The 17,997-nt window shown below is 35.2% G+C and overlaps 1 protein-coding gene across 1 annotated transcript; it reads right to left on the bottom strand.

The window, feature by feature from the left end:
* Nucleotides 1-3,296: 3,296 nt before the first annotated feature.
* On the bottom strand, nt 3,297-4,850 carry LOC149258431 (uncharacterized). Its single transcript, XM_089371541.1, has 3 exons — nt 4,711-4,850; nt 3,712-4,574; nt 3,297-3,608 (listed from the first exon to the last, which is right to left on the bottom strand). Exons 2-3 carry the CDS (start codon nt 4,564-4,566, stop codon nt 3,531-3,533), a joined length of 933 nt encoding a protein of 310 aa, XP_089227667.1. The 5' UTR covers nt 4,567-4,574; nt 4,711-4,850; the 3' UTR covers nt 3,297-3,530.
* Nucleotides 4,851-17,997: the final 13,147 nt, after the last annotated feature.

Here is a 17,997-nt window from a genome sequence, read left to right as displayed (position 1 = left end):
CATGGTGCTATTTCTGGTGCTATTCCCAACTCTATTCCTGGTGCTATTTATGGTATTATTCCAGGCACTATTTACGATGTTATTCTTGGTACTACTTATGACATTATTTCCAGTTAAACTTCTAGCACAACTCCGGGAAATATTTATGGCGCCATTTCTCTCACTATCTTTCTAACGCTATTTATGATGTTATTTTTGGAGAAATTTACGGTGAAAAATATGGCACTATGATAAACATACCTAGTCACACCCATTTTTGCACCGAGAAAGGTGTCCAATCCTTGAACTGAAAAACACTAAATTTCAACGCTATCTTAGGTGTTATTTTCCTGTTCTATTGTAGTGCATGGCTCTTGGGAGTGACCACATTCTTTTTAACTACCCAACTAAATCATGTTTCGAAAATGCCAAAGGTAGTTCTTTAAAGCCTTGATGGAAGGGCCATCAATGGGATAATCTCCGCTTTCTTCGCAAAATTTTCTTATGCTTCCTTGGATATGTGTTTTTTGGAGAGTGAAGCTACGAAAGCTTGGAAGGCCGCAACTTCATCCAGCAAAGGGGGAAAACCCCTTCTGGAGCAACCATCTCAAGAATGAATCTAGTGTTTCAGCCCCGCGATGGCAGCATCCTTAATCCCAAATATCTCTAAACCCAAATCAATCGTGAGAAGGCCATCGATCGACAAGCAAAGAGGAAAAAAATCAATTTCTACCAAGAAATTCCATAGACGCAGATGGATCTGCAGCAAAAACAATCGCAACTGACTTCGACAATAAAAGATCCACAACATAAATTGCACAAAATTTTACTCGAGATCAAGTTGAGGATATGAACTCCAGATTTATTTTTCTTGGCTTCTATGAACAGAACTATAGCTACAATGACTAGGGAAACCCTAGCCATTGTGGAAGCACAACCTCCTCTTTGGCCATCACACTCCCTCATTAAAAAATAAAAAATGAAAAGTTAATTTAAATATGTATAAAATTTCAAATGTTTACCATAATATTTTACCAAAAATATTACCTACTTTTATAAATTCATTCCACTATTACATAAAATAAACTAGTACAACCATGTAAATTAAATATTTGATCAATTTCCATGAGCATCAACCCATAATAAGCATCACAGCACTTACTTTATAATACATCACATTACTAAAATAAATAAATAAAACCATAAAAACTAAATAAAGTAAACTTTATTTAAATAATTTATTATTATTATATAAGTTAAATATATATACATTTGAAAAAACATGCATCAAGACTCCTATCCATGAATATTTACTTGTAAATTATAAATTTATTTTTTTATCATTATTAATTCTAACAAAAAATTAATATATAAATTAAATAGATAGACATTTAAAAAAACATGCAACAATATTCTTTTTATAAATATTTACTCTTACTTTACCGTGTTGATTCTTAATTTGTAAATAGGCTTTGTTACAACACTATAAGCCAATACCATAACTTATCAATGCCACATGCTCAAAAAAACAAAACTCACTTCATATAAAACTTGTTCATATGACATTTTTTTAATTAATCAATTTAATTAAAAAAGAAAAAAAAAGACAATTACTTTAATGACAAATCTCAATTTTGATGATTTATGTATACTATTAAAAATATTCTAAGATATTTAATAGAAATTATATCTTTACTATCCATCTAATAATTATTGATAATTAAATAAAATTTTTAAAAATCCTATTTCAAAATAATTATACCCATTTATATAATTACGCAAATTTACTATAATTAATATATAAATAATTTTATATTATAATTTATAATATTATATTTCATATAATTATAGTCATGAATGGATATACTATTTTATTACATTTCTCTTTTTCTAAGAGACGCGATATGAACAAAGATACATAAAATAAGTTTCCTTATTAAAAGTTTGGTACATATTGATGTGTTTGCAAAATGTAAATATTTTTTAAACTAGAATAAATTAATATTATTAATTATAATAATATATTTTAAAATAATATTTATGGATCTTGGATAGATAATATATAAAATATGATAAAAATGTAATCTTGTCAATTATATATATATAGTTATAAAAAAAATTAAAATTAAGTAATATCATTACTTTTTAATATTAATATTAATTAAATATCTTTTTTATTTTATCTTTTTATATTAGAAATATCTCTCATTACATTTTTACATTTTAGTATCTTGCTAGAGATCTTGTGAAATATTTTAGTGTTCTTTATTTGAATACGTTCTAGTTGAGTTTTACGTTCTAGTTGAGTTTGTTTATATGTGGAGATTTATTTATTAGTGGAAAAAAATTAATATACAATTAGTTAGCCATTAGTGTTAATATTATTTATTTCAATTTGAATTGTGAATAAATTTGATTAATATTATTTGGCTAAGAGCTCGTCTTCTTCGGATGTAAGGAAACAGGTTAACAACCCAAGACCCAAAGGCATCAGGAGTGAAAGCCTACTCCCTTACGGACCACCAGCGAGTTATTCCAGGTGGCGTGGTTTTCTTTGATAACAGTGATGCTGTCCACTAACATTTGCGCATAGCAACCAGAGATGATTGTCCTCACTGTTGGTTTGACAACTAAATTTGATAAATTTTTCCATCTTTTGAAAAAAAATTTACAATTTACAATACAACATATATTCTAATCATAAATCTCTAATAAAAAAAATAAATATATTATATAAGTTTTATCACTTTCTAATTTACTCGAACAAGAATGGCATATATACACCCATCTACTCCAAGACAATGTCGTGCATTAACCTTTTAATATTAAAATTGCCTTGATAAGTTAAATAAATAATGTAGGAGAATTTACAAAATTTACCAATTTATCATGTATTTCAAGATTCATTAACCTTTTAATAAAATTACCTTGATAAGTTAAATAAATAATGTAGAAGAATTTTATGCAATAAATATATAAATATAATTTTGTGATTACATGAATGATCATTGGGTTGGGTTGTGTTCCGCGATCTGATTTTGATTATTACTAAATGGTTGATGAAATTATGTGTTTCAAGGGAAAGATTTGAGTTTTAGATCATATACTTTTACACAGCAATTAATACTTTACATTATACTTAATATCAAAATTATTGCCAATTAAATTATGATTAGTTAGAATATTTGAACAAATTTATTAGTTGATATATGTTATTAGGTTAAATAGAAAAAAGTTATAAATTATAAACCATTGTGAACTCTCAAAATTTTAGTTTCAATTTTCATTTTAATTCCAAATCAAAAGACTTTAGAGCATGAAAATTTGAAAATCTTGTCATTCCAGATTTCATTTGAATTCAAAATCGAGACAATTTATTCTCCCACGACAGACTTAGAATCTAAATCCATATTGTAAGCAGGCATTGATCTGCTGTTCTCAGCCAAGGGTGCTCTGTAATTTGAGTAAAATCCCACTGCTCAACAATTATACACAACTCATAAACGAAAACATTTACTATTATGCAAAAGCCTCTCCCGATCTTCCCATTTCTAAGCAATGGCTGCCCAGAGGGCGCAAATGGCGACGGTGACTGCCAGGCTTGCCCTGAAACTCTTCGGTCCGCCATTCTGCAATTAAAACAACAAAGAAAAAAACCAAAAACCAGTCATCATAATTGAAATAAAGTGTTCAGGAAATGAAATAGACACAGGAAATCGAAGGGACTGTTACCGGTGAAGGGGAAGGGCTGGGAGTGAAAGAGTCATTATCAGCAGTCTGAGGAGCAAGGGGTGGTGCGGGCGGTGACGGAGCAGGGGCTGGCGGGTGGTGGTGGTGGTGATGGCGGTGACGGTGGTGGTGATGGCGGTGCTTGTGTTTGGTGGGCGCAGGGGCCGGAGCCGGTGGCGGAATCGGGGGCGGAAGCACTGGCGTGGGTGCCGGCGCTGGTGCTTTGGGTTTTGTAGGAGCCGGGGCCGGAGCCGCTACGGGTGGCGCAAGAGGTGTAGGCACTGGCGGCGGTGTAGCCGGAGCTACGGCGGGTGGCGTAGCCACAGGAGGAGCGGAGACAGGAACGGGCACCGCCGGTGGTTTCGCCGGGGCGACGGCCGGAGGCTTAGCTGGAGGAGACGATGTCGGCGGAGGGGCTTTTGACGGTGGCTTTGCGGGAGGCGTGGTGGTGGCCGTGGGCGCTGCGGCGGGAGGCTTAGGTGTCGTGGCGGGTGGTTTGGGAGTGGTGACAGGGGCTGCTGGCGGTGACGTGGGTGGCTTCGGAGCGATGACTGGAGCAACTGGCGTGGTCGTGGGTGGCTTCGGAGCGGTCACTGGAGCAACTGGTGTGGTCGTGGGTGCGGTCGTAGCCGGTGGCGAAATGGTGGCAGTTGCCGGAGATTGGGCCGCTGCTAATACCAAGACGCTAGCGTTGCTCGCTGCATTGAGTCCCGAGATACCATGAGATTCATCTCTGGGCACCGTGGTGCTTATGATTGTTGTGTTATGACTGGTAGCCCTCTCTGCAATGCCTTGCCATACAAATACAAATATGATGCATTTCCACAGAATTCCTCGGTGCCGCGAGTTGAACTCCATTTTCTGTCCTGCATTCACAGAGAGCCGAAAACTAGTATTTATAGATTGATATTTATGAGCATTTACTAATCATTTAATCTATAACTCTGACAAAGATAAATTTACAACAATAAAAATAAACAAAATTCCATCTCTAATTTTTACTCTGAGACTCCTCTGTTTCAGCCCTGCTGCTATGATTGATGAAGTGATTGAATGCTGGCTCATGTACTTAAATATACTTAGAAAAGAGGCCACTCAGGAAAGGTCTGCTGTTGCATCCGATCGAATATGCAGCTGAAGTATTTTGGAAATGTGGGAAATTGAAACCATACTTGGCCTTCACGCATTATATATCAGAAGTTACTACCCAAAGAAAGCAAGCCTGCAACTAACGTTGGTTGGCCAGTCTTTGCTTGCGTCTCCATGAATCTCACTGAACTCTGGGTCCACGCTTTTGTTTATTTCGTCTCTTCTGTACTTTTCACTTTCAGATACCGGCCCCGCTATTTGGGGAGTGCCCTCAAAATTTCCACTAGTTATTGTGGTTAGGAGTTTAGTATTAAATAGCTGTAATTTGTTTTTTTGTTAATTGTGATTGTTTTGGATTAGAGTTAGCATTTGTAGAGGGCAAAGGTTTTTATTGCTTAATTAAGGACTAATTGGTATCAATTTCATTGTGAAACAAGACGGTGGAAAAAGCCTGAAGAAGTTTGGGAAGAACCGGTGTGTACATTTTGCATTCTAGGGCTGCGAAATCGGAAAAACATTTCATTTTAGAATGTGATGCATTCAAAAACATCAGAAAAAGTTATGAGAACATCTTAGCATTAGTTTCTTGACATTGTCTTTTTAGCGAGGGGATTGTTGGAAGGTTGGGCCTGCTCATCATCAATTTAAATTGGAAAAGGATTGAATTGCAAAAAGCCAAAAACAAGAAACTAATGATCTCATAGACCTTAAAATATCATTTCATTTCATTTCATCAGTTAAAAATTTTACTATTAAACAGAGTTGTGGATTTTTTTGGAAGTTGAGATTGTTTTGAATTGGGATCACTTAGAAAGAAATTGTATTTTTTATATTATTTAAAATGTATTAATTTAATTTATTGAATTTTTTCCTTATTTAAAATACATTAATTTAATATATTGACAAATTTTAGATTATTCAAACCAACATAATTTAATCAAATAAATTTGTATATTTCAAATATAATTGACTAAAATATATTATAAAAAAACACTAAAATAAAAGAATCAAACTACAACTTATTATAACATAACCAAGAATTGTGATTTTCAAATTTCCATTAAAATCTATTCAAAAATAAGTTTTAATTATGGCAAAGTTAGGAAGGTTTTATAAATTTATGTGGATAGAGGTTTCATAGATTTTCGTTCTGATTAAGTGATGTTTATGAAGAATTTGGTCTTTCGTTTAAAGGTGATTTTCAAATTTCCATTAAAATCCATTCAAAAACAAATTTTAATTATAGCAAAAGTTTTATAAATTTATATTGATATAGGTTCTATAGATTTTCCGTTCTAGTTAAAATGAATTTTAATTATAGCAAAGTTTTATAAATATATATACATAGAAGTTTTATAGATTTTCAGTTTTAGTTAAGTGGTGTTTATAAAGAATTTGGTCTTCGATAACAATTTAATCAAAATTTAAGTAAAAAATAATACAACCTATAATTAATAAATTTAATTAAATAAAATGTAGTAATGATTTAATGAACCGTTACGAAGCATCAAATAAATTAATTTGTAATTAAATGTTCATAAATTTTAAAGAATTAAATTAACTTAAATATTTGTAAACTAGATCTTGTGATCAATTGTCATCCTTTGGTGTTCTTCTTCATATTGTTTAAAGGTTATCCCTAAGTAGATGTTGGTTTCATGCAAGTTCTTTGTACTTTATTATGCCCGCAGGGATTTAAAGTATAATATATAATGTTGGTATCAATTTTTAAATGAGAAAAGGACTTTTTAACATGCGAAAGATCGAGTACGGTAACCAGTCATTTCTTCTAAATATTTTATATTCAATTTTGATGTCGATTTTGTTATAATGAAGAAGTAATTTGGGAATTTTCTAATTATGTTTCCGAGATAAGTGTTATTTTCTCTCCATATCAATGTTGTTGTTGTGAATTGGTGTAAATTATTTGAAGAAAAGAATAACTCATATAAATTAATTATTATAATAAATTATTTTTTAGAATATATATATATATATATATATATTATTTAAATGTTAAATAATAATAGTTTGAATGGTAATTAGTGATTTTAATTCTTTTTCTATTTTGAATATTTTTGTGTGGCAAAAATTTAAACATGTTGAAATTTATGATGATTTTAAAGGGAGTGGTAATTTTTACCATGGTGGGGGAGTCTACTCCTTGGGCCAAAGATACTCCCTACGATTTGAAACTGGATGGAGGGGATAACATCCCATTATGCCAACTACTAGGTTATCCCACAAGGAGACAATAACTTACCAAGATTATTTGGGTGAGGTTTAGATTCAAAATAAGTTGGTTGCCACTATAAGCTTTAAGTTAATACCAACAACACATAAGCTAGCTTCTAATAAGTAACTTACAACTTAGCAGGTCAATGTGTCCAAAGGCAAACACATAAGGGGAATCTCACTTGCAAGGGAGTATCTACTCTTTTAGTTTTATCACAACATGCCAACATGTCATTTGTGGGAATTGAATTAGAAGCGGAGGAGGAAAAATTATCCTCCAACCACGCAAGCTATAAACACTTAACAAATATTCAAAATCCAATATATTTTTTTAATACCATGGAGCTGCCACTATTTTAATACCAAGATGAATTGGTAACTCTTTGGAGATGCCACTATAACACTATGAGTATATCCAATAGTCATGAGTCAAATATACCAAGAACATCTAATAGGTAACTTATGACTTAACAAGGGTCAAGGTGTCCAAACACACACACATAAGGGGAGTCCTACTTGAAATAGAGTATCTACTCTTTTAGCCTTATCACAACAAGCCACATGTCATTTGTGGGAGTTGAATTAGAAGGGGAGGAGAGCAAACCATCCTCCAACCATCTAAGCTATAAACCCTCAACAAATACTCAAAATCACACACACACACACATATATATATTCCATACTGTGAATCTACCACTATTTTAAGACCATGTTGAATCGATAACTCGTTGGACCTACCACTATAACACCAAGGGGAGGAGAACAAGCAATCGTCCAACCACCCAAGCTATAAACCCTCAACAAATACTCAAAATCTCTCTTTCACACACACATATAATACCATGGACTTGCCACTATTTTAATACCATGTTAAATCGGTTACTCGTTAGAGTTGCCGCTATAACACCAAGAGTATATCTAATGGTCGTAAGCCAGATATACCAAGAATTTATGTATTTTTTTTTTTATCGTTAAAAGACTATCTAGACTATTATATTATATTTACATGTAAACTTTACAAACAGTGAGACAGGCTTTCCAGGGCCAGCAGTTGCACCTTGGATAGCTTAACTTTGAAACAAAAAGCTCCCTCGCAGGGGCAGCACCTACAAAACTTCCAAAATCACCTTCAAGACTAACAAAGTCCCTCCAAAATCTAATCGCTGCTGGAGGCCCAAAAGACGTGAGTATCAGTGTGCTAAGGGGCCTCATTGCGCTGAACAGACTCATGACTGCCCACGCAGGGGCTTTTGACAGAAATTGACTGAACCCAATAGTATTGAAAATTGACAATAGACCCGACAAACATAAACCAGACAGACAGACGCATAAATTGCCAGCCAACAAACATAGTGATATCCGGAACCGACATACCCACAGAAGCTTTAATCCTAGATTCGGGCTGAGAGAGGAGGACATGTGTTGAGTCGGGGTTCCGAGTTCTAGTCCTCGCAGAGACTTTTGTCTTCCACAACGTAGCACCACCCCCGTCCCTCAGGGACTCCTTCCCACATCGCCTTCCATTTGTCCTCAGCAATGCCCTGAGGTGCCGACCCCATTGGGTTTGAGGTGCCTTGCACAGTCTCCTTCCCCGAATTGCCTGCCTCAATCGGGGGCAACACATCAGGGCTGTCCTTACCAGAACCTCCTGGATGCTTCTCCAACGTGTCCTCACCAGAGCCTCCTGGAGGCTTCTCCGACTTACCCAAAGGATTTTCAGCTCCATTTCCTTCAGGGATTTTGGTAAAAAGAACTGAAATGTGGGCATTGACTCCTGCATTGTCCACTGAGCTGCCCAGAGTGAACACCACAGAGCCGAATGCCGGAAGCAATGTCCCTCCCTCTCTAGAGCTACCGACCTCCAAGAATTGCCCGACTGGGAGTTGTGTGGCTCTTGCCCGCCTATGACAGTAGCAGCAACAACAATGGTGGTGTTCATCTGCTGCAGGGGTTCGAGAGGAAGATCCTCTCCATGGTCCTCGTCTGCTAGGTTGTCGTTCCCGTAATTTGGCCATGTCTTCTTCGCTGCCACCCTCGAATACCTGAGAAAATAGGTGGGAATAGGCCCTGTGCAGATTTCGCCCCAATCCCCACACTGGTGAGACGATTTCTGAGCGCCTTCCTCCTGCGCGAGAATTAACCCTTCTCGCTTCCAATTGTTCTAGAAATCTCTCAAATTGCCCCCCCTTCCTACAGCCGCGGCTTGAATTGCAGCAGCAAGAGGCCTCAACATCCACCATCTCGCAGTTTCTCTGCTCTCGCACCCTTCGAACCTCGACATACCAATGCACCCACATCCTTCGTTGATATCGTATTCCATTCCTTCGCTGCAGTCGAGCATTAACTGCATTCTGCGCCACCATCAAGAACCTCTGTCTAACATTGAATGCCCATCGCTTCGAAGCTGGGCCATTAAACCTTGACGGCAGTTTATCCTGGCGTATTAAGGTTAACACGGGGCGGCACATGCTGGGCATGTGGCACGCCCCCCCTTGACAAGTCATCACCCGCATCCGGGGACCAAGAATTTATGTATTGTCACTATAACACCAAGAATATATCCAACAATTGTAAGCCATATATACCAAGAATTTATGATTTAACAAGAGTCAAGACTCCACTAGGGTGGGGAGCCTATGCCTTGAGCGTTATCACAATGAGCCAAAAATGTCTCCTATAAAATTTGAAACTTGGTAAAAAAGATAATATCCCATTGTGCCAACCACTCTAAAACTCAAAATCCAATATTAGTATTAACTTTTAGGAAAAAAATAAAACATACCCTTCCTTTCTATACCTAAAAAAATAATTACTCACCAATTAATTTTTCTAAATACTTAATTAACAGTGCAATCCATATTGAAGCTTGTGATCCTCAATGTGCCCCAATCCAATCCATATTGAAGCTTGTGATCCTCAATGTACCCCTAAGATATTTTTCCTTAATAGTTTGAATGGGAGTTAAAGGTAATCCCAAACCTTCTCTGGAATATATGTTCCCAAGAAATGGGGTTAATCTATAGGGAGAGAAGATGAGAACCATCCAGATAGAGCAAGGTATTCGCCAAATCAACAATATCTTATCTTAAATAAATAATCATAACTTAATAAAGTCAAAATTAGTCGTTTAATGAGGGAAGATTGAAACGGTTATATCTATTTTACTTTTGTGTTGGGGTGGAGGGTGTTGCGTTTGAAGGTCGAAAATAGTATTTAATAATGAGGGAAGATTGAAACGGATATATTTATTTTACTTGTTTGATACTATTTTAGGCCACATGTAAGTTTGGTGCAATAATTTTCTTTTCAAGGGTCATCCGCTTTCACCTTTTTTTAAAGGGAGGAAGGTGATGTTAACCTAAAATAATAGGCTTACAAATTTTATATGAATTAAATATTTTTATTATTATTAATAATAAAAATGATAGTTATAAATATTTTATACAAGAAATGAGTTATGCAAGTAGTTTTTTATTAGTTTGGAGTGGAAAAATAGAAAAGTGTGAAATGATTTAAGTCAAATTATTATAATTATTAAGTAAAGAGTAAATTATTCATTATATATGGTTGAAAGACAAATTAAAAAAACCATTCTAATGGTAAGGGGTTGTTCATGATAGTTGACGGTAATCATCCAAAGGCAAGGAGATAAACATTAATAAATTGAACAAACGTCCATTTATTTTCAAGAGTCTAATAGCTTAAGCTCTCTAAGATATTTAAAGGTTTGTTGATTTTTCAAGTGCAATGGATACACGCACAATATTTCTAAATATTGATAAAATTACTTCTAATGATGTTGATCTTTTAATTTTCCCAGTATATCATTAAGCAATTATAATTTAGAAATTCAACCATGTAAAAGCAGTAGGATAGTAGCGATCACAATGCACAAAGAGAACGCAAAATTTACCTTGGGAAAACTCACTTGGGGGAAACCCAACAACCTTTTCAATAGAGAAATTCTTCTTTTCAACAAGAGACACACCTAGACTTCTAGTAAATAATTTAGTTAAACTTGACCTTCAACAAATATATGGTTAAACCTGGTCAACAACCTCCAAGCCAAGCCTCCAATCTGCCCCAACAATTTGGCCTTCTTGTTTTGCCCTAGGCCAAAATTTGACCTCTCGGTAACTGCCTAGAAACCTAGAAATTTGGTCCTGCAACTACCCAGAAAATTTGGCCCTACAACTGCAACTTGTCCAAAAACTTATGCTACCTAGAGATAGAGATATATTCCACATGTGTGAGCTAGATAGAGAGAGAAAGGGATGAATTCATCCTCCTTTTGTGTCATCCTTGTCCTTCTTGTCCTTTGCTTTGATTCCCATAAGATTCTTGCTTGAGAGAGATCAAATTGTTGCCTTGGAGGAGGAGGTCTAATGCCTTTATATAGTGATCTGGTCGGTCTAATGGTTGTGTCCACTTCCTGGGCTAACTTGACTTGGAGGAAGGTTGACTTGTCTAGTTTTGGAGCCATAAAATCAATTTTGAAAATTCATTTTTTTTCTTTTGAAAGTCCATAAGGACATGATTGAAAAATATTTTTTTCTTTTGACTCTAGCATGTATGAGATGATTTACATTTATCAATATAAAATACATCAAGGGTTAAAATATACATTATGAAGACCATCCATAGTTACAAAATTCAACACTCCCTCTTAACTGGGGAGGTATTCATAAAGATTGTCTTAGATGTTCTCAAGTTGACAAATTTCTCTAAGAAAAGGTTATAACAAATCATCATCAACATCGTCATCAACCTAGTTAGTAAATATGACATAAGTTAAATCATCATCATCAAAAAGTTGCCACAATTGGTCGGTACCACTGACCCCTAATCCTGGTTTGTACTTCTAACACACAGAATAACATTTAACATCAACTAGTCATTATAACTATGGTTGGTACCACTGACTCATAAACTTGGTCGGTACTCCTAACCTAGAATAATCTTGGCTCACCATTCTCTCGGTTGGTAGATCTTAGTGAAACTCCAAAGGCCACATTATTTAAGAGAAATTTGGCTCGATGCTAAATGAGCTCCTCTTCCTATCTGGAGAGACTGAGCCTAATGTTGAAAGCCATGCACTCAACTAAGTGATCCTGGGCTTCTAGGACCATTCTCCCCAACTGGTCAACATCTTTGACACAGGGAGAATGTCTATACATGATGCTATCATATCAACATTCCCTCTCAATAAGAGGGGCAATCTCCACAAGCCCAAGCTTGTCCTTGAAGTCTATGAACTTCACTCTAGACAAAGGCTTTGTCAAAATATCAGTTGTCTACTCATTAGTGGAGATGTACTCAAGCTTCACTACTCCCTTTTGCACCATGTTACGGATGTAGTGGTACTTGATTTCGATGTGATTTGACATGTCATGGAACACGAGGTTCTATGAAATCTTCACATAGCTTTGATTGTCTCAATATATCACGCCTCGTTCCAACTCCTGATCAAACAATTACACAAACAACTTCTGAAGCCACACTACTTCAGTACAAGCTTCATTGGATGTGATCTACTCTAATTTTATAGTTATGAGTGCAACAAATTAATGCTTCCTTCTCATCCAAGAAATCATAACAGAGCCCAAACTTAATCATACTCCTTAAGTACTCTTCTTGTCATCTACACTCCCTACCAAATCATAATTTGTGTATCCCTGTAGTTGTACATCACTGTTTTTGACATATCTCAAACCATAATTTACAGCACCACATAGGTATCTTAATATGTTCTTTGGTGCAATCCAATGTTCATGTCTCGGTTCCACATAGAACTAGCTCAATGTGTTTACTGCAAAGAAAATGTTTGGCCTGGTATTAACCATATACGTCATCGAGCCAATCAATTGTCAGTGCATGGATGGATCTACCAAATTAGACTCGTAGCTTCTCAACTTCTTCAAATTATTTACCATGGGAGTTGACATGGATGTACAATCCAACATTCCAAATTTCTGAAGGACATTGATAACATACTTTCCTTGACCAAGGAATATTTCCCCAAGCTTCTGCCATACTTCCAGTCCCAAATAATAATGCATCAAGTCAAAATCCTTCATGTCAAACTCAAAGGCCAATTCCCTCTTACACAGAATAATGAGAGGCTCAACACCTGTCATAAATAAGTCATCAACATATAGCAACAAAATCACATGTGCATTCTTCTCAACCTTGAAATAAATGTGTGGATCAACATCACTCTTAGAGAATCCAAGTATCATCAGGTAGCTATGAATTCAAGCATACCAAGCTCTTGGAGCTTGCTTGAGTCCATACAAGGCTCTCTTTAACCTGCAAACGTGAGATCCATTCCCATGCACCTCAAAACCTTGAGGTTGTTCTATGTACACTTCTTCTTCAATTACACCATTTAGAAAAGTATTCTTTGCATCCATGTAATGTAAATTCCAACCCAAAGAAGCAACAATATAAATAATAGATCTAATAGAAGTGTACTTGGAAACTAGAGAAAAAGTCTCATCATAATCCTCTCCCTCTTTTTGGGAGAACCCTCTAGCCACAAATTGCACCTTGTATTTGTCAATACTACCATTTGTTGCATGCTTGATCTTATATATCCATTTGGAAGTCACCACTGACTTCCCTTCAGGTCTTGACACAATCTCCCATACATCATTCTTCATGATGGATTGGTATTCTTCAATCATAACATCCTTCCACACTTGTTGGCTAGTTTCTTCTTCATAAGTGGAAGGTTCTGCATCAATGATATTATTCATAAGAGCTGCATAACTAGAGAACCTTTTAGGTCTCTTACTTTCTCTAGATGTGACATGTGGAGTTGCATGTCCTTCTGCTTCTTGCAAGGTAGATTTAAGCCATGTTGATCTTTTTCCGATCTTAGGAACAATTGGTTCTATAAGTTCACAAGGCCCTTCTAGCTCTACATGATGTTTTGTAGGCCTTGAGCCTTCTTCCTTAGAAGCTTCATATTCTCCTTCCTCATTGGATTCCATGGAAACTTGTTTAGATTTCCAATATGAAACCTTCTCATCAAAGGTAACATCTCGACTGACCTCAGCCTATCATTGCCCTGGAATGTAGATTCTATAAGCTTTTGATGATTCACTATAACCAAAAAATATTCATTTATTTCCTGAAGGCTCTAGCTTCTTTTTCTTATCTTTGGGAACATGAATGTAAATTGGGCAACCAAAGATTCTCAAATTCCCAACCTTTGGCTTTTGTCCAGTGAATGCTACTTTAAGAGCCATATCTTCCAAAATTCTAGGGGGACTTCTATTCTAAATGTATATAGTTGTTACGAATTCTTCTCCCTATAAGAAAATAGGAAAATATTGATCATGCATCATAGCCTTGATAGATTCTTCAATGAACCTATTCTTTCTTAAATTATTCCACTCCATTTGTTGAGCATTATAGGGAACTATCAAATCCCTCTTAATTCCAGATTATTTACAGAAGGAAATAAGTTATTTTGAAGTGTTTTCTCCTCCATTGTCAGATCTTAAAATCTTGATCTTATTTATTGTCAAGTTCTCTACTTAGGTGTTGAATTATTGAAACTTGATGAAGACTTCATCCTTGGTCTTCATGAGATAGATCCATGTCTTGTGAGAGAAGTCATCAATAAAGTTACATATTATAAAGAACGTCCAAGTGATTTCAATTATATGGGTCCACATACATCAGGATGAATCAGATCCAAAATTTCTTTGGATCTACTATCACTGCTTGGAAATGAATTTTTAACATTCTTTTTAAATGCACAACCTTTACATACACCTTCATGTTCTATTTGGAATTCGGTGACACCTAAAACCATTTTAGTGAAAGCAGGAAAGGATCTATAATGAACTTGAACATATCTCTTATGCCATAGTTCACATGGATTGAGTTCATCATGTGCCAAAGCTTGAGCTGGTTGACCCAAGAGTCTATATAGTCTTCCCTCTCAAATTCCAATAACTCTAGCATCATCTATACTAGATCCCTTAGGCCATACAATAACTTTTCCATCAACAAATGTTACGCTATCTTTTTTATCTTCCAAACATGAAATAGAGACTATTTTTTTTTCAAACCTGACACATATAGAGCATTGCTGAGATGAACATTGTTGCCAGGTTCTAGCTCAATGGATGTCTTCCCAACTCCTTTGACTGCATAGATGTGGTTGTCTCCAAGATCTTCCCTTTGTGATAATCTTTTTTCCATCATGCTAGTGATATTTCCATGATCTCCTATCATATGTATTGAAGAACCATTATCCACCAACCACATATAATCATCATCTACAATAGAACATGTTAGAGCTGAAAAATAAAAGAAATCTATCACCATTGGATTTCTTTGGATGTTCATCAATGTTTTGTTGTTGAAGCATGTTTTTTTTCCTTTCCTCTTTCTATAATTTTCTCCTTCAGGACATTGGCTCATATAGTGACTAAATTTTTTATAATGATAGCATTGAATTTTTGACATATCTTTCTTTCCTTATGGGGCAGATCTCTTATTTTATATTTCTGTTTTGGAAACTAGACTTCTTATTCCCCCAATTCTTCTTCTTGAAAGATGTTCCAACTGCTTGGGATTCTTCTTCCTTTGTATCTCTTGATACGAGTCTTGATTCTTCTTGAGCACAACAGGTCCATAGTTCTTCAAAAGAGGGAATTTCCTTCCTGCTACATATACTAGCTACAAATGCATCCCATGATCTAGGTAATCCATTAAGTGTTGTAGTCACAAGTTCCTTCTCAAATATAATTTCATCAATTGCCTGAATTTTGTCTATTATTTGAGATATTCTTATGAAATATGAGGCCACAGTGTCAGAACTTATCATTCTTACATCATGAATATCATTCTTCAAACTCATGACTTGAGAAATGTTGTTCATTGTAAATAGATTAGTTAGGGCATCATACATCTTCTTTGAAGTTTCGAGCTTTGAGATATAGGGGATCAGATAATATCTAATGGAATCCATAATAAGGCTCATGGCAATGTTTTCATCCTCCTTGAAATTATCTTTTCCTGCATCATTCGATGGTTCTTCAATCTTTCCTTTCACAATACCAAAACTTTATTCTTTGCAAGAATAAGATCAATCCTATTTTTCCAAGCTCTGAAATTTGAAGCCCCTTTTAACTTGTTTTCTAACTTCATAAAGGAATCCCTGGATGTAGATCAACAATCAAGAAGATCACAAAACTAGTGATCTCAATGTGATTTTCTTCAAGAGTGATCACAGTGTTCCTTCCTTCACCAAAGCTTTGATACCATGTTCATTTTCCAAGTGCAATAGATACAAGCACAATATTTCTAAATACTGATAATTACTTCTAATGATGTTGATATTATTTTAATTTTTCTAGTATATATTTAAGCAATTATACTTCAAAAATTCAACCATATAAAATCAGTAGGACAATAGTGATCACAATTCATAAAGAGAACATAAAATTTACCTGGGAAAACCTAGTTGGCAGAAAACCCAACAGCCTTTTCAATAAAGAAATTATTATTTTCAATAAGAGAGACACCTAGAATTATAATAAAAAATCAAGTACAACTTGACCTTCAAAAAATATAGGGTAAAACATGGTCAACAACCTTCAATTCAAGCCTCCAATATTCCCCAGCAATTTGGCCTCCCAGTAACTACCCAAAAACCCAGAATTTTAGTCTTGCAACTGCCCAGAAAATTCGGCCCTACAATTGTAACTTGTCCAGAAACTTATGCAAGAGAGAGAGATAGAGAGAGAGAGAGGGATATCTTCCACACATGTGAGCTATATATATAGATAAGAGATGAATTCATCCTTCTTTTTCATCCTCCTTGTCCTTCTTGTCCTTCAATTGTATGCGTAGAAGACTCTGGTTTGAGAGAGATCGAATTGTTGCCTTAGAGGAGGAGGTTGAATGCCTTTATATAGTGATTCAGTGGTTCAAATTGGTGTCTCCACTACCTGGGCCGACTTAATTTAGAGAAAGGCTGACTTGTCTAGTTTTGGAGCAAAAAAATCAATTTAAAAAGTTCAAAAAAAATAAAATTTAAAAGTCCATAAGGACATGACTCAATTTTTTTTCTTTTACCTCTAGCATGAATAAAATGCTTTAAATTGATCAATATAAAATACATCAAGGGCTAAAATATACATTATGAAGACCGGCAATAGTTACAGAATTCAATAAGGTCAAGATTAGGAAATGGTTGTCATTTTGTTGTGTGGGTCAGGGTCAACTTTTCCCTCCATCTTGTCTCTTGCAAACCCATGTGTAAACCTAGTAGCAAGACATCCTATCTACTTGATCGGTACTAGTTGAGAAAAATCTAAGTGGATCTCTTCCCATGGTATAAAAATCCCCATGCGAGTCTTTTAGAAGATGTTGAAGGTGTTCTATCTTGAGCCACACCTTGCAAGTTTGCACGATGATGTACAATGTCACTATGCCTTCATACCAATAAAATATTATTGAAGGGATAATTGAATTATATCTAATATCATTTTGTTTCTTCCATAACCAAAATAATATCTCAACCTTAGAAATCATCCAGGCATAGTGGAATTATATAACCTAGGGTTAATAGGTACCTAAGAAGGAAACTTATCATGTCATGAAGACAAGAAGTACCACTAGCATAATGCCTAGGATATTTTGGTAAAGGAACATAACAAGAACAATTTTTTGAGAGTTTCAACACGTCCACAACTTGGACAATGCAATATTTACATTCCCAAATATGTCAATCACCTATGAACTAGGAGACGACATTAGTATTTTTTTAATAAATTAAACTAGAGTAGAATTTATATTACATCAAAATAGGTTGCACCAAAGCTAGAAGAAAGACATTTCTATTGACCATAACATAATTTATACTAGATTGGGATGCACCAATGATATCAAAAACACATTCGACGATTCTAGGATTGTATTAAAGACTATACATAGTTATGA

Source organism: Pinus tabuliformis, chromosome 6, assembly GCF_031772625.1.
Source record: "Pinus tabuliformis cultivar Carrire ecotype Pingquan chromosome 6, CPIR1, whole genome shotgun sequence".
NCBI lineage: Eukaryota > Viridiplantae > Streptophyta > Pinopsida > Pinales > Pinaceae > Pinus > Pinus tabuliformis.
Note: the sequence above shows the minus strand (reverse complement) of the source record. Positions and strands in the feature narration are given on the sequence as shown.

Coding starts and splice junctions, on each gene's coding strand:
- LOC149258431 (XM_089371541.1), bottom strand. CDS start 4,566: ATGGAGTTCAACTCGCGGCACCGAGGAATTCTGTGGAAATGCATCATA. Junction 3,609..3,711: donor CCAGCCCTTCCCCTTCACCG/GTAACAGTCCCT, acceptor TTTTAATTGCAG/AATGGCGGACCGAAGAGTTT.